General features: G+C 37.2%; 3 protein-coding genes across 8 annotated transcripts; 1 reads left to right on the plus strand and 2 right to left on the minus strand.

The window, feature by feature from the left end:
* Positions 1-176: 176 nt before the first annotated feature.
* Positions 177-10,713, plus strand: kel (kelch protein). The gene is given in 9 exon segments (XM_089258697.1): positions 177-769; positions 2,745-3,146; positions 3,971-5,209; positions 5,270-5,862; positions 6,903-7,375; positions 7,377-8,018; positions 8,080-8,502; positions 8,504-8,697; positions 8,699-10,713. Coding segments are annotated over 9 exon segments (4,602 nt in total). The 5' UTR covers positions 177-320; the 3' UTR covers positions 8,886-10,713.
* Positions 10,370-22,067, minus strand: LOC108649633 (uncharacterized). Of its 6 annotated transcripts, XM_089258699.1 has the most exons (9): positions 18,776-18,888; positions 18,375-18,467; positions 17,282-17,825; positions 13,548-13,890; positions 12,424-12,827; positions 12,210-12,331; positions 11,987-12,102; positions 11,354-11,471; positions 10,370-11,291 (listed from the first exon to the last, which is right to left on the minus strand). In XM_089258699.1, exons 3-9 carry the CDS (start codon positions 17,580-17,582, stop codon positions 10,812-10,814), a joined length of 1,884 nt encoding a protein of 627 aa, XP_089114825.1. In that variant the 5' UTR covers positions 17,583-17,825; positions 18,375-18,467; positions 18,776-18,888; the 3' UTR covers positions 10,370-10,811. The 6 variants fall into 6 exon arrangements, with proteins under 6 accessions (XP_089114825.1, XP_089114826.1, XP_089114829.1 ...); XM_089258700.1 differs by lacking the exons at positions 18,375-18,467; positions 18,776-18,888 and adding an exon at positions 21,918-22,067; XM_089258703.1 differs by lacking the exons at positions 18,375-18,467; positions 18,776-18,888 and adding an exon at positions 21,838-21,859.
* On the minus strand, positions 14,547-16,011 carry Grl36b (Gustatory receptor-like 36b). Its single transcript, XM_089258491.1, has 2 exons — positions 14,824-16,011; positions 14,547-14,761 (listed from the first exon to the last, which is right to left on the minus strand). Exons 1-2 carry the CDS (start codon positions 15,799-15,801, stop codon positions 14,555-14,557), a joined length of 1,185 nt encoding a protein of 394 aa, XP_089114617.1. The 5' UTR covers positions 15,802-16,011; the 3' UTR covers positions 14,547-14,554.
* Positions 22,068-24,394: the final 2,327 nt, after the last annotated feature.

The raw sequence follows: 24,394 nt of genomic DNA on the forward strand, positions 1-24,394 counted from the left end.
AATATACACATTGTTGTTATATTAAGTTGTGTTGGGAATTAAAGTTTCATTAAACAAATAAAATTCTGTTACCCATGCCTTAAAAAATATAACATTAATTTTAATTTAAAATTTTCGAAACGGTTAAAATAGCGATTGCTGTTAAACTTAACAGTGCACTGTTAACTTATTGATGCCAGAAATCATATGGTATTTTTTTCAGTTTTTGGACGGACTCGATTTTCACAAGTTGCAACTTGCGGAGTTGCTTGAAAAAAAGAATAACAAATTTTTGTTAGCTGCATTCCGCTGCCGCGCGTGCTGTGTGAACGTGTGTGTGAATGATAGCGCTGACTGCATTATTAACCAAATACACGATCGGTATTATGAGCAATCTAAGCAATGGTAATTTGCAACAGAATCAACCACAACAACAACAACAACAACAGCAGCAACAGCAACAGAATAACGGTGAAGCGGGCGCGGGTGCGCCTGCGGCGCCTCTGCTGCTAGAGCCTGGCGGTCCAATGGCCGCACCTGGTCTGGGTGTCGCCGTAGGCGTGGCACAGCGTCAGCGCCTGCTGCTGCAGCAGCAACAACAACAAAATCCCGCCGCCGAAGGCAGTGGCCTGGAACGGGGCAGCTGCCTGCTGCGCTACGCCAGTCAGAACAGCCTCGACGAGAGCTCCCAGCGGCAGCGACCGAACGGCAAGGAGCGCGGCACTGTCGGCCAATACAGCAACGAGCAGCACACGGCGCGCTCCTTTGACGCAATGAACGAGATGCGCAAGTAAGCAGAAATTATTAACTCCACTGAGAGATACCCTGTAAATCAGTTAGTGTAAAGTTAAAGCGAGAAAAACAAGTGACAACAAAGTGAACAAATTTAAGTTTCCCAATTCAGTGATGTATATATTTAAGCTCGACTAGCTGATACCCTGGTGCTGATTAAAACACTTTAATTATAAATAGTTCAGTGCAATACAACATAAAGTGCACTAAAATTATAGTATACTGACTAGCAGATACCCTGTTATTTATTTGCATGCAATATATGCCAAACGTGACTAAGAATTACCCTACACATCTCCAGAGCCAAACATACAGCTAAAAATTATATACATTTATATTTAGATATTTCTTTTTCAAACTTCCGTCTCGCGACGCTATTTATAGTTCATACCCGTTTGACCTATATTTAAAGGATATCGGGATGTAATTAAAATGTAATGAGCCAATAGCTGGCAAGAGAACAATTACCTAAGAAAAAGGAAGTGTCGCAATTAAGAACAAGTGTAGCACGGGCATGACTAGTAAATACCCTGTAGAACAAAGTACTTAATACATAGGAGTGCCTTGAATGATATAGTAAATATATATTCGATATCAAGTCAATAGTCACTTTTTAGTGGGCATATATAGAGCAATAGGAATACTTAACATCTCATGAGCAAAATTTGCCTATTGCTTGTTATAGTAAATATACCCGATTGACACCATTTTAATGGGTATACAGACAAATATGAATTCTGCCCAAGATTTGTTTATTTTGGTCTTGGCAAAAATATGACTTTTATAATGGGCAAAAAAGTGACGAGACGCGGTCAACAGTTGTTGTTGCCGATCTCTCGGCCATCTATTCTCTCGTTCTCGCCCTCTCTCTCTCTCTCTCTCTCTCTCTGTCTCTCTCTTGCTCGCATAATTGCGCATTACGCTTTATTTGTCTTCAACTTTAAACAGCGATAAAGTATGAACAAACAGCGCATACTTACACGCACACACACATACATATGCATATACACATGTACATACCCTATGTCTGTGTGTATATATTCACCTCTCGATTCGCTTTTGTCAAGAGGCCATTCCCATTAATATTCGACTTTGCTTTGATTTTAATGATGAGTAGCTTTTTTTTTTTCTTTTCTTTTTTTTTTGTATTTTATTTTTGTTTGTTTTGTTTTCGCGTTAGTCAAATATATTTGCCCTTGAACTTGAAATTGCCCCGGTTTTTAGTTTCGTTTTTTTGTGTTAATTTTTTTTTTCTTTTTCTTTATTTGGTTTTTAATTTATTTATTCACTTCCCACTTCCGTGTGGTCAGCTGATTAGATGTCGCCTATATGGAAAAATACCTTAATGGAAATATTTGTATAGGTTTTTTTTTTCTGTTTTGAACTGCGAAACTTGTTTTGGTTTCTTTTTCGTTTTCTGTAAGCCAATGCCCTAAACGAGCTACGCACCGTGGGTCCAATGGACTTTAAAGCTCGTTTTTCGTTTACATACATACATACATACATATTCTAAATTGTAACGAATTGAAAATTCCTAAGTTCACATTTGCTTTACAGTTTAATCCACATATAATGCTTGAATAATAGTTTTGTAGTTCTTTTTTTTTTATGTATTTATTTTCATTAGTTTATCTGTCGATAAATATCTTATGTTAGATGATTTATAGGGTTTTATTTCATTGAATTTTACATATATACAAAATAATTTTGTGCTTTAAAAAATAACTTATTATTATATAAATAATTTATATTATATATTTATATAAATAATTTGTATTTTTTATAGAAGAAATTTTAACATTAATACATATTCAATATTTATAATAATAATTAAAATATGTTCACAATATTTAGTTAATTTGACGTCTCGCACCACTGTGCCGTATTTTATAGAAAGTTTATACTAAACCACTAAAAACGTGCTGACCTTACTCAATAACATGAATATCATACGATCCATACTTAATTCGCAGACAAAAACAGTTATGTGATGTCATTCTGGTCGCCGACGATGTGGAGATTCACGCCCATCGCATGGTGCTGGCCTCGTGCAGTCCCTACTTCTTTGCCATGTTCACCAGCTTCGAGGAGTCGCGCAAGTCGCGCATCACACTGCAGAGCGTGGACGCACGTGCTCTGGAGCTGCTCATCGACTACGTCTACACATCGAATGTGGAGGTAAACGAGGATAATGTCCAGGTGCTGTTGACGGCCGCCAATCTGCTGCAGCTGACGGATGTGCGGGATGCCTGCTGTGATTTTCTGCAGACTCAATTGGATGCCAGCAATTGTTTGGGCATTCGCGAATTCGCCGATCTGCATGGCTGCGTCGAGTTACTCAACTATGCCGAGACATACATTGAACAGCATTTCAAGTGAGTGCACAAGTGGGCGATCAATCAAGCAATAAGCCAATTAATTAATCAATCAATCAATCATTCAAATTCAGATTTATATAATTTGATATTTGATTAATAATGTGCCTGGGATTAGGACAGGACTTTCGATTGGATTATCCATAGAAAACGGATGAGCTAACAGCAGCTTGAACTTCTTTAGGATTGATTAAACCCTGTACTTGTTTAAAATGGGAAATCAGGGTATATTGGTCTTGCTAAAATGTATGCTATAGGTAGAGAAAGACCTGGATATATATTCTTGATCGGTCCGTCCGTATAAAGCCGTCGATCTCAGAATCTAAAAGAGCTCCGACCTTAAATTTTACTCTTATTTGTTTTATGCATAAACAGCCTTAAATCAGCAAATCTTTAAACTGAAATAGACTCTATATGTTCATAATAATCGATTAAGACTGTTTAAGTTATATTATATCATATTATAATATATACTATCATATTATAATATATACTAGCCATCAACTAATCTGTAAAGATAACTACCCTATAAGTTCATTCAGCACTCAATCCCAACCAGTTAGTGCTATAAATTGACTTGATACTATATAAAACATATGCTTAATCTATATCAAGTTGAAGTAAAAGTTTCCTTAGCCCAAATACACTTAATCTACATAAATCCTAATCTCGTTAAGCCCCCACTTTAACCAGTTTATATGATATTTACATATATATCACATCGCTAAGTTATGTGATAATTGAGCAAATTTGATGACAATCACCAACACCAACACACACTCACACACACACACCCTAACTTGTTTTTCGCGTCTCTTTTGCAGCGAGGTCATTCAGTTTGACGAGTTTCTGAATCTGACGCACGAGCAGGTCATAAATTTGATATCCAATGATCGCATCTCGGTGCCAAATGAGGAGCGCGTCTATGAGTGTGTCATTAGCTGGCTGCGCTACGATGTGCCCATGCGGGAGCAATTCACCGCGGCACTGATGGAGCATGTGCGTCTGCCATTCCTCTCCAAGGAGTTCATCACGCAGCGTGTGTACAAGGAGATGCTGCTCGAGGGCAACATTGAGTGCAAGAATCTGATTATCGAAGCTCTCACCTATCATCTGCTGCCCACAGAAACGAAATCGGCACGCACTAAGCCCCGCAAGCCCGTGGGCATGCCCAAGATTTTGTTAGTTATCGGCGGGCAGGCACCCAAGGCCATACGCTCCGTTGAGTGGTATGATCTGCGCGAGGAGAAATGGTATCAGGCGGCCGAGATGCCGAATCGTCGTTGTCGCAGCGGTCTGTCCGTGCTGGGGGACAAGGTCTATGCCGTGGGCGGTTTCAATGGATCGCTGCGCGTGCGCACTGTGGATGTGTATGATCCGGCTACGGATCAGTGGGCCAACTGCAGCAATATGGAGGCGCGTCGCTCGACACTCGGCGTGGCCGTGCTCAATGGCTGCATCTATGCGGTTGGTGGCTTCGATGGCACCACCGGCTTGTCCAGCGCCGAGATGTACGATCCGAAGACTGAAGTCTGGCGCTTTATAGCCTCCATGTCGACGCGTCGCAGTTCAGTTGGCGTGGGCGTGGTCAACGGGCTGCTCTATGCCGTCGGTGGCTACGATGGCTTCTCGCGCCAATGCCTGGCGTCCGTGGAACGCTATAATCCCGATACGGACACCTGGTCTCCCGTTGCCGAAATGTGCTCACGTCGCAGCGGCGCCGGAGTTGGTGTCCTCAATAATATCCTATATGCGGTGGGCGGCCATGATGGGCCGATGGTACGCAAATCGGTGGAGGCTTATGATTACGAGACAAACACCTGGCGCTCCGTGGCGGATATGTCGTATTGTCGTCGCAATGCTGGCGTTGTGGCACACGATGGTCTGCTCTATGTGGTGGGCGGTGATGATGGCACCTCGAACCTGGCCTCCGTTGAGGTCTATTGCCCCGACTCGGACAGCTGGCGTATCTTGCCCGCTTTGATGACCATTGGACGCAGCTATGCGGGCGTCTGTATGATAGATAAGCCATTGTGAATGGAAGAGCAGGGCGCGTTGGCAAGGTGAGCGAGCAAAGTTTCCCAGACTTGAAAATGTTTTCTTTAACACTTTGTCATTTTCAGGCAAGCGGCCTCGCTGGCCATAGCGCTGTTGGATGATGAGAATAGCCAGGCTGAGGGCAGCATGGAGGGCGCTGTCGGCGGTGCTGTTTATGGCAATATCATTGCTGCCGCTGCGGCACCACCAACAGTGGCACTGCAGCAGCAGCAGCAGCAGCAACAGCAACAGCCAGCTAATCATCCGCACTATGAGAACATCTATGCGCCAATTGGACAGCCGAGCAACAACAATAATAATAACCAGCAAGTTGTTGTGGCCAATGCCAATGCCAATGCCCCTGCAAATGTTGAGGAAGTAGCTCAGCAGCCACAGCAGCAACAGCAACAGCAACAACAACAACCAGCAGCAAGTGAAGCCAATGCCAACAACAATCAGCCACAAGCCCAGCAGCCGCAACAACAACAGCAACAGCAAGCGCCAGCACCACAACTGCAACAACAACAACAACAACAACAAGCGCGCATGCTGCCCATGAATAATTATCGCAATGATTTATACGATCGCTCCGCATCCACAGCGGCTGCCTACGATGTCCCCAGAGCTGTGCGCTCCGGCTTGGGCTATCGTCGAAATTTTCGCATTGATATGCAAAATGGTAAGTTAACTAGCTAGAAGAGTTTTGTTCAAGGTCAAAATCATTCACAAGCACGGGAATATACAATAATATAAGACTAAGATATAAGATAAGAAAATTGCATGTAATATTTCATAGAGAACTTTAAGGAATTTATTTGATTGGTGTACGCTTTATATAAGAATAATATATGGATACATTATTGTGATAATAGAATGAATTTTGAGATGATTTTATTGTTTACGCTTGTGCCTTTGGTGAAGTATACTGACGAAACTGTATTAAATGTAAATAACATGGTCGAATATATGCTAAAACTTTTTAGTATATACGGCAAAATTAATATATATATATTTTATTTAATTTTTTTAGAAATATTAAAACTCAATATGACTTTCTGCCAGTCGAATATATTGCAAAGAATATATATAGAATATTTAAGAAATCTAAAATATATTTAAATACTCATATATATATATTATTTTTTTATGTGATTATAGAAATTATTTGAGTTGATTGCTAAACACATTTATTAAAGAATGCTCATGAAAGCTCAGAAAATGTAAATACTTTTGATTAGCGCGATGAATTTTTGCTATGTCATGCCTGTGTATTGGCATTCATTGACTAATTTAATTTACATTCATTTCTTTAACATTCTGCATGCACGAATAAACAGACATGCCCATAGATAATATAGATAATCATTGTTCTCATCAAAGTTTTAATCAGAAAAACTTATGTGATAACTATAGTACTGTTATAATAGTACTCAATATACATATATGGAATAATATTTCCCATCTATTAAATATTATTAATTTAAACCATTTATTATACTGTATACAGAAATAATTGTGGTTTTTATGATACCAATACAATATTAGAATTTATAAGAGTTTCATGTCGAAATCAAATACTTTTTTATTGAGTTATCAATGCATAGCCCAAAAATTGATACATGAACTAAATATTGATAATATTTAATGTAAGTAATTCTATTATGAAACACACTCTTCAAGCATCCCAATTAACACCACCTCTCTCTGCCTCATTTATAGGAAATCGTTATGGCAGCGGCCTGCGCTGTGCTCCATTGTATTCAAGCAATCGTTCGAATTGTCAGCGACAGCGCAGCTTCGACGACACTGAATCAACGGATGGCTATAATCTACCCTATGCTGCGGCAGGCACCATGCGCTATGAGAACATTTACGAGCAGATACGCGATGAGCCGCTCTATCGCACCACAGCTGCCGCGGCTGCGAGTCGTGTGCCGCTCTACACACGCCTGGATGTGCTGGGCCATGGCATCGGACGCATCGAACGGCACCTGAGCTCCTCCTGCGGCAACATCGACCACTACAATTTGGGCGGCCACTACGCAGTGCTGGGACACTCGCACTTCGGCACCGTCGGCCACATACGGCTGAATGCGAATGGCGGTGCAGCAGCGCCCACGGCGAATGCCACCTGCACTGTGCCCAATTGCCAGGGCTATGTGGGGGGTGCCGGTGGTGTTGCTGGTGTTGGCTGGTGCTGGTGTTTCGGGTGCAGCTGCTGCTGCCGCCGCCGCTGCAGCTGCCGCAGCCGCGAGCATGGCGGACTACAGCAATGTGAAGGTGCCCGTGAAGAACAGCGCCTCGTCGTTCTTCAGCTGCCTGCATGGCGAGAATTCACAGAGCATGACCAATATATACAAGACGACGGCTGCTGCTGTTGCCGCTGCACATCACTGTTCGCCGCTGACGCCGAATGTGTCCATGGAGCGTGCAGCTCGCTCGGCTTCGGCTGGTCCGGCTACAGCAGTAATCGCAGCTGCAGCCGCAGCAGCCTCAGCCGCCGCTGAGGAGCAACAGTTGAACGTGGACGCAGCATGCAGCTCGGCGGCTGCAATGCGACCCACAGGCGCTATACCAAAGGTCAAGTCTGCAAGCAAAGCGTCCAAGGAGTCCAGCACTGGTGCAGCTGCCGGCAATGCCGAGAAATCAGCGGCAGGTGCAGCATCCAAGAAAACAAACGCAGCACCAGCAGCAGGAGCAGCAACGGCAGCGCGTGCGAGCAGCTCTTCGGATTCCAGCAACAACACCTTGAACCGCATATCCAAGTCCAGTCTTCAGTGGCTGCTGGTCAACAAGTGGCTGCCTCTGTGGATTGGCCAGGGACCCGAGTGCAAAGTAAGCCTTTATATACATCTCCATCAGCTCAATTTACCTAATCTGCTGCCTTCTACAGCAGGTGATTGACTTTAACTTTATGTTCTCGCGCGATTGCGTCAATTGCGACACCGCCTCAGTGGCCTCGCAAATGTCCAATCCGTACGGCACGCCACGCCTGGGGCTCGGCACACTGCCCCAGGACATGATGCGCTATCAGGGCAGCAGCGCGAACATGCGACGCGATACAACGAATCCGACAGCTCGACCGCTACACAGCAACCTGAGCCGGCTGCGCTGCGGCGCCGACAAGCGGCCGAATCGCACTGCTGAGACGAGCAGCATCTATCGCCACGAGGATCCTTCATATGAGAACGTGCACGTGCAGTGGCAGAATGGCTTCGAGTTTGGACGCTCGCGCGAATACGACGGCAATTACAGTCAGCAGCGACCGCTGTTGCAACGCGCACGCTCCGAGAGTCCCACGTTCAGCAATCAACAGCGGACGCATGCAACGTGCCGCAGCTCAGGCGCAATCCAGCACAATGCACAGCACTTCGGCCAAGCTTGCGGATCCCTTCAAAAGCTACGAACTGAATGTAGACAACAATAGCTTTAAGCCCAAGCAGCCAACGGCAATGGAGATGTGCGATGAGCTGGAAGGCGCTGTGGGCGGTGCAGCAGCCGAATCGGATGCTGAGCAGACGCTTGGAAAACCTAAATGCGAGTGATAACGAGACTGAAACGATGACAACAACTACAACAGCATCAGCATCAACAACAGCAATGCCAGCAGCAGCAGCAGCAGCAACAACAACAACAACAAACAATGCAAACGCCGCAACGTCTAGCAACAGCAATGCCAGCTCTAACGATGCAAACGATTAGAAATTCGACTATAGAAAACGAAAGTAGTACAGCTGAAAATTAACGATTTTACTTGAGTTATTTTGTATGTTTTCCTCTTAAATAATTTTCGTTATCCATTTGTCTCCACATTTCACACGATTAGATCTCACAAACAAAAATTACAAATTGGCATAAAAAAAAAAAAAAACGAAAATCAAAAAAATGAAAAGTTAAATATTAAGTAAAGAAAAAATATGGAAACTACTTTTACAGTAGACTTTGATACATTGTGATTCGAGACGATTGCGCATAATCCGCCAGAGCTCGAATATTTAGCATATTCACTAGACTTTTAAATATACATATGTATGAATGTCTCTAGCTGTCTCTCTCACACACTCTCTCTTGGAATGAAGAGACGCACATGCAATACACAAGCGCCATATCATGCTAAAATTATATATGCATTACAATATATATAAATCAATGAACTTAGGTACATACATTATATTCTACATTTAGCATTAGAAGCAATACGCATTTTATATTTAATTTTCAAATGTTCCAAATATGAAAATTGTTGTGTTATTTTTTGATGGCACGGCAAATGAGTCCACTGCCCACAATACCACGCCCACATCCTTTCCAATCGAATATGAATTATATACAAAGAAGAATATGTTACTTTGGGTCGCCTCGCCTCACATTTGTTAACTGCACGCGTTTCGTTTACGTTAAGTTTTAAACAAAGGGAAGAAGCACACAATAAGAGAGTAAAAGAGAACCATCAATAACTATCTTTTAGGTCAATTAGTATAACAGGTATTATTTAAAAGCTTATATACATAAACATATACAACAAACAACAAAAATATATACACATAAGAAATCCATAAAAAATCATATACATTATTAATGTAGACATATATATCCTAAGCATACTTACATGTATTGCGTTTAACTAATTCATAATAAATAATAAAAAAAAAAAAAAATAAAAAAATAAAAAATATTAGAAAATATATGTAGATAAATGGTTTAAATGAAAAACAAATTTTGTTTTGTTTTTTGGTTTTGCTTTTGTGTTTTTATGGTTTTATTTTTATTTTAACAAACTATTATAAAATTGCAAGTTTTCATTCTCATTGCTTCTTTCTGTTGTTTCATATACACAGATACAGATATAATAATAATAATTATTATAAACTAAAAAATACAATATCTGTCAGATATACATATATATATATATATATATATATGTGTCTATATATATTCGATATTTTTCACAACTATTGCACTTGGCTAAGACAAATTGGAATTTATGTTTTAGTTTTTCGCTACACTTCCGATAATATTTAAATGTTTTTTCTTTTAGCAGATATGTTTTCTACGTTCACTCTTAAAAAAGCACAAAACACCCAAGGAGCGCCTAATTGCACAAATATATATATTTATATATATTTTATTATACGTATATATTGAATTTGTCTTATATCATTCGTATTTATTTTTATTTTGTAATAATTTTTGTTTAAATTCCGTTTCTAAGTTTTCGTATTTTTTGTTTAGTTTTGCAATTTGTCGCTACGTAGTTCTACAAGCTTCATTGGAGTTGCTGACAAGTTCTCTAGGATTAGGTATATATATATAGTGTATATATATATATATAGTTGTGGCCATTCTTGTTTCTTTTATTATTTCTGTTGTAGTAGTTCGTTTCACCGCCTCGTTTTCAATGCTAAACTTAAAATTTACACAGACAAAACTAAAAACTAACTAGACACAAAAAATACGTTACAAAAAATTAGCTGAGAACTATACAAAAACGCTCGCAGTGCGTCGACACACCCACATAAATATATATATATATATGTTATAGCAAAAAATCCCACTCAGATCAAATGATATATGTATGTATATATATGTTTCAAATTAGCGCAGCACTCGATCCAAATCGAACTCAATCTATTTGGGTAATTCGTAGATTTGGACGGGCAACGCTTTTGGCGTTATAATCTCATCCTCAAAGTCTTCGTCGTCGCCATGGATGGCATAGTCGCCGCCATTGTGCTCGCTCTCGAATTCGTTGGGCACAATCTCCACATCGCTGGGTCGTATGGTGCTTCGTGATCCTCCGCCGCCGCCGCCGGCCTCGCCGCCATTTCGATCCGATCTCGTTTTGGTCGATTTGGTAATATGATCGCGCAGCATATGCGAATAGAGTATGTCGTCTATGTAGTACATGGTGCCCAGATTGTAGACAAACACCTCGCTTTCCGTAATCTGTGCATTGTTCACGCTCGTATAATTGCTGCCCGGATTGCGTGTGATCTTCAAATGGCCACCGCCAATCGTCTCGAACACCTCATTATCCCTCAAGTCCCGATTGTACAGACGTCCGCGCACAAAGTGGTTTAGTAACATCTTAATACCGCGCTGCGAGGCCTACAGAGTGGGCATTAGTATTACTTTTAGGTATGTATAATTCATTGATTAAGCGAACTTGCCATAACATCATCGGAGAGTCTGTCGAATCCTATTTTCTCGAAAGCCTTGTCCTCAGGCACGAAGAACGTATAATTTGCGCCGGAAATATGGGGCGCTATTTCCGCATTGTTCAGATATCTATGGGTAGACATGAGGATATTCGGAAGTTTATATAAAATGAAATCTATTTAAAATGAAATATAGTATATTTAATTTTTATATATGCAACTATATTCTAAATACATACATATATTGAAATCGAAACAGTTTAAAATAGGTATATTATCGATAGAATATCGATTCATCTTCCAAATCGAATTATCGGTGTTCATCGTTTCATGACTATAAAGTCGCTTATTATATCTATAGATTAAATTTCTCTTGAGCAATGTTTCAGAGTTGCAATATTGCAAACATATTTTCCTAGTTTTCTTAGCTCCTCAAAATTAATTATCTTTGCTCTCGAAATCTAAAAATATATCTATATTTATGGTTATGTTTTTCAACATTAAATATTCAAAACATTCCTTGCATTAATTACTTCCTAAGATCAAGAGCTCTCATTACTAAATTCTCTAACTACTTCATGTCGCCGTCTTTTGCTCAGCTCAGTTTTAACTGCCCTTAAGTTGTAATTGGTATTCAGGGCTTACCTTGTAATTTGCGTGAATCTCGAATCACGTTCCAAGGCCAGAAACGAGTGCGATAGAAATTGTGCGCCGAACCACGGGAATGCCAACAGCGGTGGTGTCTCCTTATCCTTGTGCATCTGTGGCAAGTTTATTACGCTTTAGCTCATATATCAAAGGTGGCATGTATGTATGTACATAGGTGTAAAACTATGTATGTATATGTGTGCGTGTGTGTTTGGCTTACCTGATGCAATTTGGAAACCACAGCCTCGGAGACAAATAACACCTCGGATATAATGAACACCTGATTGCCATTGGATAGCGTATAATCTGACATAATGCTCACATTATTCACAGTGGGCGTGGCTGCGTAGAGGTCAAAGATTAGTCGCAATGTTAATTTACATCCCGAAAATTCAGTTAGTGCGCAAAAAAATAATTGAAATTCAAGCACTCACGCTGGCCATGGAAGACGACATTCTCGCCACCCATTGTATGGACGACCATTTGGTCCATGTTCTTGACGTCGGAGAGGCGTAGGGGCCGCTGCATGGGCAGGAAATGATTACGCAATACGCTCTCTGTGAACTCCGGCACACTGAATGGATAGAAGCCCCAATCGATGGGATGCCAGCGCTGAAAGGCATTGTCCGATGGTATAAGCACCGTATAGGCATTATCATCCATAATGCGTGTCAGATTGGATTTCGATAGAAAGTGCTGGAACACTTTTGTGCCTGTTTTCATGTTGGCCAGAAATGACATCAATGGACTCGCCTTTGATTCCTTAATAATGGGCTCCACTTTGGCATGTGCATTCGTAATGTTTGGCTCTTCCAGCGGCTGTGGGTCATTGTAGCGGCTGCAATAGAGTGGAGCACGTGGTGGCATGTTAGCAACTGAGGACAGAAGTTGAGGCCACAAAAACTTTTTTTCCTACTGCCTGATAAATTTCGCATGAGTGCACTTTTTGACCGCAAACAAACTGGTATTAGGAGCTACACTCAGCGAAAAGCTGAAAACTTTCTGATTGAATGTTTTTTTTTTTTTAAAAATTATTTAAATTTAATTATGTTTAATATTTGACTAATATTGTTTTTAGTACAACAATATTTTACAATAATTTAATTACATTTTTATTTGTTTTATTCATTACATAATATTACATAATACATAAATATTATTTTTGAATAGTTATTATTAAATCATTCATTTTAATATTTTTTAAATGATTTAATTTTTTATATATTTATTATCATAGTTATTATTATTTTATTATTCATTTTTATATTTTTAAAATTATTATTTTTTTTTTTTACTGCTAAAAAACAACCATTTTCATATTTATTATTATTATTTTATAATATATTTATATTCACATTCTTTATTCTTTATATTTAATTATTAATATTTGTTTATTTATTTTTTTTTTTATTATTCAATATTCAATATCGAAAATAATTTGTAAAAGCAAATAAATTCATGAATTTCAGAAATTCTAATGTAACAAAATAAAACCACACACACATTTCGCTCAGTGCATGGACATGCTGATTGCACAGCCTTCGGTTGGTTTACTCACTTGTTCGTTTCCTGTATGTTGCGCTTGGAGTAGGGTGATTTTCTATCACCCAAATAGCCATCAATTCCAATGACCATCAATTGCTCATTGATACGCAGTTTGTAGAGTATTTGCTGTCCGTTGAGTAGCCAAACATTGTTATGGGACTTTTCCAATTTGCGAAAAACGATTTTATGTCCGTTGCCATTACCATATGACTCCTCCTCCTCTCTGCCATTGGCAAGGGCATTGTAGCTATCAAAGACTTTGCCCGGCACCAAATGCTCCAACATGAATTCCTTCAAGCGCGGCTTCTCAATGCTGCGCACATCGATTTTGGGTATTATCAATGTAAAAGGTGTGTCTGAAAGAGAGATGAAACGTATGGAATATAATTTTAGGCAAAAGCTTCACTGAACTTGTCTCTTCCATAGTCTGTATATCTGTTTAAAATATGTTGTATAATGAGATGCCAGCACGTGCGATTTTTATAGCTATGCGGCTGAGCTATGAACTACAACAGTTTACACTTATCATTATGCAAGACGTAAGTTTGTGAACTTGGCATAATTAGGTAATTGTTTCTTTATATATATACAAAGTTCTATGAACTCTAAATCTTGTTTATTTTAAAGTTTGTTATATATATATATATGATGTATATAATGGGAAATACCTTACAAATATAGAAATATATAACTTAAGTTAATTAGTTAAGTTAATTACTTAAAGGTAAGACTTGCAAACAGTTTTGATAAATATTTTTTTAAAATAATATTTTAAAAATATATTTATTTAAAAAACAAAAAGATAATAAAACAAAAGATTTATAATTTTTTTTTTTTATATCAATAAAATTATTAAATTGTATATACAACTAGATATTCTTGGTTTTCATTTAATGGCCTAATGCAAGTTTTTTAAACTATGTTAATAGTTTTTAAATAATGAAATCTACTAAATTAAAAAAAAATAAATTTAAAAAAATTGTTTGTACATATTGATACTTGATACTAAAAAAATTGTATTTAATAATGAGCTTGTTGCTTAATATATTCATAGTGTTGCTGCCAGGCTTTGGGTGAGTTAACCAGAAGGCTATTGGTAAACATGGCCCAGATCCAGCTATACGTCATACACTCAAGGATATGACTGCGATTCAGATTGAATGTATCAAAGGAACTATCAGTCCAGACGTAACACAAAACCAGCTTGTAAAGACAAAACATTTGTAGCTGCAAGAGTGAAACGTATAGAAATCTCAGTCAACTCAAATATAATCCCAAAGACAACGCACCTGCTGCTGTCTGGTGCCGTTGTTTTTGAACCTAAGTAATTCGTTACCGAGTCGTTTCTCCGCCGACTTGATGAATATTGTCTGGTACACAAAGCACATGGGATAGAGCAGGGCAACACATAGTTGGTAGAGCAGGAAACCCAGTCTATGATGATCATAAAGCAACAAATGCAGACTAATCATGCAGTCATTGATTTGCCGGCTTAGGGCCACCCACACAAAGGGGCGCAAGAGCACTTCGAAATGATGCCTCAAATGCATCAAATTCACATAGTGTTGCACCTGCTCCTTAGCGATGATATTGCTGCGATGTTTTTGTTCCTGCATGAATTGCAGTTCCTTCTCGTAGTAGGCGTGCAGCAGCAGCAGGCCCAAGTGAGCCAAGAGACCCAGGAGGAAGGGCTGCAGAGCCACGAAGAGCACGGAAGTCCAACTCAGATATTTATCTATAGGTGAGTCAGGCACTACATAGGGTATATGACTGAAGGTATTTTCCTTTATCACCGAGCCACCGACCATAAGCAACTCCAGCACATAGATCCCAAAGAGCGACCAGTTGATGCGCGGTGCACTGCCATAGAGCCGCCAATATCTTTTATGTATTGCCGCAAAGTCGTTTAGAACTCGATCAACGCACTTCAGGCGGTATTTGTAGATATACAATATTAATAAGGTTGCTATCAAATTCTGATACTTGCAAAGCAGAGCACTCGAAAAGTACATCACCACTAGAGCTTTGTCATCTTCAGTGTTGTGCGATATGAAAATTAGCAGGCGCATCAGAAACCAAGGCAGATATAGAATCCCAGTTAGGACTATCCACGGACGCAGCCAGAGGTAGTGCATCAGTGTGATCAGATTCTGCAGCCCCTTGCGCCGCTGGAACTTGCAACTGTGCGGCCTGTACCTGTAGATGTTGCAGCCGAATACTGTACACAACAACGCGAGAGCGCGCAATGTAACCGTCAGCACGGACATAGCTCTACTGAGTCCTGTCGCGCGGCTCGAGTGCGACGCCACGTGCTGACAGCGACAAATGGCCGGCCGGCCGGAAATGATGATGGCTAAATGTTCAGCTCATTTCTTTAATAGACCTGGCATCGGAAAATGTGGCCCGAACGAGTTCGCAAAAAAATCTATGATAAATTATAGTCAAGAGTTGTAAAAAAATAGCTGGTACGGCGAAGTTTGAATATTCTCTATAGTCATAAAATATGGGAGTAAGAATGAAAGGCAAAGCTTGAAGATTTGTGGTGATATTCGGAAGGGACAGCTTGAACACTTTAAGATGAATAATTATATAATAAAGTTGTAGCCAGACACAGGGAAAGGCGAAGCAATTGCTGGCATGCCGAGTTTTGAATAACTTTATAGAGTAAATAAAGGACACATTAACTGTAAGAATAAATAGCCGCATTACATTTAACAATGTCGGTATAAGACACCACAATGTAGTAAGTTTTGTCAAATATTTTACATGCTTTACATATGAAATGCTATATTATTCGTATTATTCATTTTATTTATTGTGGCTATGTACATATGTTATTGTAAATATTCTTTATAGTACATGTTAGTAGTTGAGAAATAGTTAAAAAAGAATCCTGAGAAACGCTTTAAAAAAAATTTTAATAACAGTACAAAAGTATTTTCGTATTTATGATTAAAAACAGAAAACCATGTATTAGCTGTCTTCCTTTAATTTAATAATTTATATATTCGTAATATATTTTTTATCTAATCAATAAATATAATTACATATTTTTAAATTAATTAATTTTTAGAATAGAAGCTAACCGAACTTTTTAATGTATACTTTATATAATGTTTATGGTTTAACATATATAACATAGCTTATATATGATATTCAGCTGGACTTTATACTCGATTAATGCTTTTGCAATCACTCCATGACTTATGCAAGTTCTGCTTAGCATAAGTTGCTTTGTCGAAATGCAGATCAATTTTCAATTCTTTTCGAGCAAATAATTTGATACATCGAAATAAAAAATTAATGGCAATGGATAAATAGCGCTGACATAACGTTTTTGGCGAATTCAGGTTCAACAGACGTTCGATGCATTTTTCAGTGCTTAAGTTGCAGTTGATCGAATGTCTATAAATGCTTGCAGGAGATGGTTTATCATTGGAAATATTCTTAGAAAACTTTATAATACAAAACTTGTTTTTCTTTTGATAAATATTTTTATATATATGAAATATGTTTGTTTAAAAATTACAATAATTATTACGTAAAAGTTTTTAGATATTAAATTTAATTTTTCTGATTTATATTTATATATTATTTTTATTAAAATACTTCTACTTCCTTAACATGATCTGGCTTTGTCTGGCTGCACTTAAAGTAAGTTAATTGTTCATTTCCCAGTCTTGTTAACTCATATGCTAGTCTACCTATATGTATATATGTATGTATACATGTGAGACCATCACTCACCTGTCTTTGTCTTGTAGCCGTAGAGTTCCAAAACAGGAAAGCCATCGTTGATAAACCGGTAAATGTGCTGCCACTTGTCATCTTCCTGATTGGACTGCAGCCCAGCCAAATCGGGCAGCACTTTGCTCTCAATCAGCTTGGCATTCTTCAAACTGCCATCAATTTGCCGCTCTGCGATGCTGCTGGCTGTTGTGTCACTGTCAGCCGCTGCTGTTGCCGTTGCATTTGCCGTCGCCGCTAACAGCAGCAGCAATAAAAATGTTGCTGCCGGCACTTGCAACATTTTCATTCTTCGTGACATTCAAGTTTTGTAAGTTTTTATTTTATGCTGTTGTTCTTAAATGTGTTTTAATTGTTAGCACTTTTCGAGAGATTTTGGTTTTGCTTGTCTTGCACTTATTTTTAGTTTGTTGCTCTTCTCTGTTGTTGTTTTTTTTTTTTTATTCTGTTGCTGTTTGTTTAGAGTTTCGTTTTATGGTACCACGATTTTATTCATTTTCGTTTGCAAATTTCTTGCGCAGACACTTTACATAATTGCCAAGAGCTATGCAGAAAGAAGAAGTACATGATTCTATAAGTATGTTTTTTTTTTATATAAATTTATTTTTCTCTCTCAACGCAAAGCACTTTTGATTAGTTTTCAAAAGTTGTGATTGCGGCTCATTAAAATGCGAGGCGTTGGCGCTGAAATTGAAGTGTTTTGTATGCAAAACACAATTTTCTAGAATAGTTTGCGCCGATCACGATTCGATGTGCAGCTATATACACATGTACATATATAGATATGCATATACATATGTATTGGTGTCTATTGTGACACAGTTACATTGCAGTTTTGACCATATTGGGCAGTTTGCATACTGTAGCCGAAAAAAAAGAAGGAAACCAGTCTTGGGAACCCAATTTTGTGACAGTTTTTCCAGCCACAAAAGTTTCCAGTAATTTTGTTATTTGTTTTTTCTTTCTTGCAAAAATTGAGCTAGAAAATTTGCAAAGCTTTCGGTTAGTTTAGTTGTTATTTTTTTTTGCGTATGCTCACAGCCAAATAGGATAAACAACCATATAATGTGCGACAATTTGTTTATTTGCTGACCTTTGTGCTTAAATCTGATCGCATACAAGGCTGACTGATAGTCAGCTACACAAGCTACACGGATACATCTACAGGCATACATCTACACGATAGCTAAATGTGAAGAAAGTAAATTAATTTCAATTGAAGTTGACAAACTAAGTGACAAACTACGGCGTAAATAAAACCAAACTGTGACACAAGCACTTGGGCGGCAAACATAGCACATATACAGAGCTGATGGAAAGCGTATGCAAAGCTCTGATATCTAAAGGAAAATTTATCTATAAATTCTTCATATTTTTGTTGTATATTTGTAGTAACCGAGGAGCGCACACTGAACAATTTCCTTTATTTATTTAATTTTATTTATTTTTTTTTTTTTTAATTTGTTATTCTTTGCTACTTCACAGATTTTTCACCTTTGGCGTCCATTTGGCGAACCGAACCGAACCAATTCCCGTTTCGTACTGCATGTCTGGGCGCGTTGAGCGCTCAACCGGGAGCCCAAAACGGGCTTAGCGCAGACCCAATTGGAAATGGGATGACACACACTCATGAAACCTGTTTGTCTGGCAATGCCATTTAAAGCGCTTTATGTATCTCATGCATTAAATATGTAGTTTATATGTGGTTTATATTTCCTTTTTTTGTATTTTTATTTTTTTTTTCTGAATGCAGTTTATTTTTTTTCTTTGCATTTTTTTTTTTTTTTTTACTTTTATGATATTTGTAATTCATTTTTAAAATATATTTAGTTTTTTAATAATTTAAATGAGTTTTTAAATATTTTGAGCTATAAAAAACTATTTACTTATTAAAATATAAATAAATTTCAATTATTTAAGTTAAAAAGAAAAGTAAAACTTGTAAAACAAAATTAGGTTCATTGATATTTTTTTGAATTTTTATATTTAAATTCTAGAATTTTTTTCTTTACATTTTGTTTTACATATCTATATTTTAACATCTTGAATTCTTTAGAGTATATAAGAATTTTTGTGAAGTATCTAGAGTATATAGGGAACATAACTTACTTAATTTAATAGAAAAGGTGTATCTCTTTTTTTTTTTTAATATATTTTGTGCTTTCATGACCAAATTTCGCGTTATTCTTATGCAATCAAAACTTGATAAATATTAAACAAAATCTGCATTTAGATTGAAATTTATTTGCATAGTCTTTCAGTGCACATTTTCCACCGGGCATTTATCACTTATCACAAACGCTCATTATTCATGATTATGCTTTGGTTTTTATGTGCAAAATTGTGCAACTGACGTCGCGTCTCGTCACTGTCCCGCACTAGCATGCCCTGTGCCTGCCCCCCTCCCTTTAGCCTATATTGTGTGTCTCCCTCTCGGGTTATCTTCCGCTCTCTCGTACTCCCTTGCTCTGTGTCTGTCAATTGCTGTGATTGTTGTTGTTGCTGGTAAACGGACAGTGGAATCGACGCCGGTGTCCGGCAGTGTGCTGCATTACAAAAGCAAAAACGCTCAGAGAACTCAAACTCGAACTCGTAGATCTGTCGAATTAACATTTTCGGCTTCTTTACTGAATGCCGACTAACTAAACTGCCTTATAATGAAAGTCTCGTGCAATGCTATTTATTATTCTCATTTTTTCTCGCTCGCTCGTTTCGTTCTGATCATTGTTGGGCATTAATTGATATTATTGTCAGGCGGATATATTATTTTTAGTTTACTTTCAATGGGCATGAACTGCACTTCATATGCATAGTGGGCGTTGATGACTATCTTGATAGAGATATAACCCATTTTATTGCAATTTGTAATGGAAAATATTTACATATAAAAGAAGCTCGCGATTGTAAGGCGCTATAAATAGAAGTTGGCTATTTTAGAATCGTCGTATAGAATAAATTGTTTTAGTATCTACATATTAAATAAAATAAATTAGTTTTGATCAACATTTAAGATGTAATTCCTAATATATATATCTTTCTCTGTCTATTTGATTGATTGAAATTAATCTAAATATTGCGAAATTATATTCAAGTTAAATATAAATTAACGGAATTGTCAGAAGTAGAAAAAAAATAAATATAATTGTCTTTCTAAGTTGGTTTTCTAAATAAAAATAATATAAATATTTTTTAACGTCAAGTTTTAAAATTAAAGTATTAAAATATAAATTAAAATTAGCAAAAATTACCTCAAATTTAAGTTGACGATATTAAGCAAAAAGCTTATATTTTATGTATATTTTTAATTACTTTAATTGCTGTATAAAATCAAAGTTTAATCTGATAAAAAGCCAGCTGAAGCAACCTTTAATTTCAACCCGGATCCTCGTGACTTTTTTAACTTTAAGCATCAATTAATTGATATAAGTGTATTAATATTTATGAGTTTGATGTCATATCAAATATACCATTTATTTGTAACTATATAAAATATATATATAAGTACAGTTCCGCTTAACTATATTTATTTGAAAGATTCTGCATATCATATTTTTCCTCTTTCCGTTGCATAAATTTCTATGCACATGCTTAACCTTTTTGCTGATTCTAAATAGCGAACTGAACTTTAAATGAAAGCAGTTAGCATATGCTATAACTGCATTACCCAATGAAAAACAAAAGGTAAGCCTGAATGCTGCAGCAAATTGTTGTTAATTGTCTAACAGCATTTGCGCGAGCATAAGCGGCAACTATTTAATTATAATTACTTTCGCGCGGAAAGTTAGCGGTATTTGCTTAACTTTCGTATAGCACGTTATGTGTGCGAATGTGTGCGCGAGTGCGCGAGTACATGTGTGTGCGTGTGTGCTGCACGTATGATTAAAAAATTCTTGTGAAACAATTTTCACGAGTTTAGCGCTGCAAATGCCGGTAAATCAAGGAGAGCACGTACACTCACACACACACACACACATGTTATTAATGTTGAGCTCACGGTGTGTGAGCGGGTAGGGAGCTGAGAGCGCAGCATTTGCCGTGCTGCAAACGGGCACAAAAAACTGCTCAACTGAGCAAAGCATTATTATATCTCCAATTTGTGTATTGTATGAAAATGGGCAACAGTTACATACATATATAATAATAGTACTGCTCTCACTACTGTTACGACTTTTACTATTACTATTACTACTACTGTTACTACTACTACTACTACGACTACTACTACTGTTAGAGGGCCGCTACAACAGGCAACAAGAACAACACAACAACAGCAACAAGAGCAGCAGCCGCAGCGGCTTTACTGCTGCTGCTGCTGCTTCTACTGCTTTCGCTGCGTTTGTGTATCCAGAGTGCAAACCAATTGAAATTAATTTGCATAATATACTATACGACAGTTAGCTGGGAGATTCAGCAATAGAATTATGAGGCAGGCCCAACTGCATATTCTATATAGTACTTATTCTGTATAATTCACAGTTTATTGCACTTGGCTTTTCTTGCACAATTTTCTCTCGCATTCACATTTCCCTGCCAAATACACACGCACACACATTCACTCACGCACACATTGAACATATGTACAAATGTATTTCATTCAAGTTTTTAGTTGTTGTTCATGCGCATTTGTGGCACCTACGCTTAATTACATTAATTTTGTTGCACATATATTATTATTACGTTTGTTTCTTTATTTTGATTTTTATTTTGTTGGCTTGGTTTTTACTAACGCAGAGCCTCGCGCGCCTCCGTCAACAAAATGATTGCGTCTGTTGTGCCGGAAAATTTACGACTTATTGAGAAGCTTTAAGCGTTGCTAGACGCAGTCGTCGACGTTGTCATCAACGGGACTCCTTGACTAGGGTTGCCAGGGTAGCCAACGGCAAAAGAGCTTAGCTGGGAAATTATGCTTGAATATACTCTATTCGCATAAATCTAAGCCTCATCAAAATGGAATTGCTTAACTACATTTTATTTTGTTAAATTATTGTTTATTTTCAGCTATAGAATAAGCTTTAAGCTTAGTATGACGGTAGTCTAGACACACTGAATGTAGTTAGCTTTAACATGGCGGCCATTTTAGTTTAACTAAAGCTTTGTTTTAGTCTAGACAACAACCAGCCAAGTTGCCAGCAGCAAATATATATTTAAATATTACTCATACGCACAGTTATTATGTAAAACTAATGGAATATTGCTTAACGTGATATGTACGAAAATTTTTAAAATAAATATAATATTCATATTAATATATAAAAATAATAATAATATCTAAATAATGTCAAATTTGAAATCATCAATTATAAAATAATTAAAATTAAACTCTAAAAATAAGAAAATATCACAGAAGTGGAATCGAAATTTTCTATATGTCTATAAGTATTATAAATGATATAAATAATAAAAAAAAATATGAGCATATTTTTATAGAAATAATCTAATTTAAATTAGTATGTCGTTTGTATCATTTAAATTTTTTTTACATTTGTCAATTTATAAGGCAGAATTTATAGGGTCATAGGAAAATATTTTCTAGCTAAGTTTTGGCTGAATGAAATTACAAAATATTTAATAAAAATAAATTAAAGAACAATAATCAATAGAACAATAATTTACACACATATAGCTGCTATATTTAATATTGTATTAATTTAATAATAATTAATAATCGTACTCAAACAAAAAATAAATTCGCTTTAATTTTAAACGTTAACGTTCATTTAATCAATCAAAAGGTGTATAAATATTGCACGCATTATTTATACATACATTGAACACCTTTCTGCTGTACGTGCACAATCGGAAAAATTCAAATCAAGTATACGGCGCAGTGGCAGGAGCAGCAGCAAATAATTAACACATTAACAATGTGATTTATATACATGTATATCAGTGATAAATTCATAAATACATAATATGCTGGCATCATTGGTAAGCGACACGTGACAATATAAAACAAACCAACTCAATTTATATGCAATTCGCAAACATTAACACAATAAATAAACAAATATGCCACGTGGCAGCCAATGAAATGCAACACACACTATTCAATGTTAAATTAATTGTTAAGCTATTAAATGCAGCAGCAATAAGCGATAATAAGAAATATTCCAAATAATAGTTGTAAATAAATGTTGAACAAACAAAGATTATTTTATTATTTATTTTATTTTATTTTTAAATTTAATTTAAATTTGTATTTTTTTAAATTTATTTAATAAATACCATCCGATGTTTCTATAATTTTTTTTTTTTTTCTAAGATATCTCATTGGATATTTCAGGCATGGCTGAAAGGCTTTGACCACTGGCACAGAGATACACAGGATAAATCTACATAAATATAGTCCAGACTACTTCATAGTGGCCCATTGAAATGCCAAGCAATCAACAGTGTGCACGACAACACTCGACCTCTTGCAAATTGCTATAGAACCAAAAAAGAGAAAAAAAAAAAAAAAAAAAAAACACAGAGAAGAGAAATAACGAAAAATAGTTAAATGACATGAAAGGCCAATGGCCAAACAAAAGTGCAACGAGGTCGGCGCACAGCAAACTTTGCGGTTAAAACTAAAGTGGCCTGTTAGGCTTTCAGAAAAGTGTCCAAAAACTTTGGGCACAGAAAGAATGCTGCTCATCTGCATTTGGCCACAGTTTTTGGTGTGGTCGCACCCCAAACTCTCACAGCCTCACACTCACTTTATCGTATACCTTTAGAGTCGCTGTTAGGTGTGGGTATGATGCGTTTGTGAAAGCAAAGCCAACAGGTAGGTGAAAGTATGCCCGTGCGATGGGATAAAGAGGGATTAGATGAAGTTGTTATTTCTATGTCTGTTTACCGTAATTTCAAGAAATGACTATCAGAGCTCTGTAAAACATGTATATTAACCAAGCCTTCTTTCAATATGAATTGCTTAAATAGCTCTGTTGACATATGCTAAGATCTTTGCTTTATTTGCCAATGATCATTTATCTCTCGTTGCTTTTCTCTGCCTCTGTCTTCTCTCTCCACTCCCTTACCACCTTTTTTTCTATATTCTAGTTCCTTTAATTATCAATCTCATTGAAAGTATCTAGGCAGTCGCCTACTCCCTGAACTCTCACTTGTTTTCAC

The sequence above is a fragment of the Drosophila navojoa genome, chromosome 3 (assembly GCF_054131105.1).
Source record: "Drosophila navojoa isolate 15081-1374.11 chromosome 3, UAZ_NAV_1.0, whole genome shotgun sequence".
Classification (NCBI taxonomy): Eukaryota; Metazoa; Arthropoda; class Insecta; order Diptera; family Drosophilidae; genus Drosophila; species Drosophila navojoa.

Excerpts from the sequence above, each read along its gene's own strand:
- LOC108649633 (XM_089258700.1), bottom strand. The coding sequence starts at position 17,582 with ATGTCACGAAGAATGAAAATGTTGCAAGTGCCGGCAGCAACATTTTTA. Across the intron at positions 12,828-13,547 it reads AACATACAGGAAACGAACAA|CCGCTACAATGACCCACAGC; the intron begins GTGAGTAAACCA and ends ACTCTATTGCAG. Across the intron at positions 11,292-11,353 it reads GACTCTCCGATGATGTTATG|GCCTCGCAGCGCGGTATTAA; the intron begins GCAAGTTCGCTT and ends CCCACTCTGTAG.
- Grl36b (XM_089258491.1), bottom strand. The coding sequence starts at position 15,801 with ATGTCCGTGCTGACGGTTACATTGCGCGCTCTCGCGTTGTTGTGTACA. Across the intron at positions 14,762-14,823 it reads ACGGCACCAGACAGCAGCAG|CTACAAATGTTTTGTCTTTA; the intron begins GTGCGTTGTCTT and ends TCACTCTTGCAG.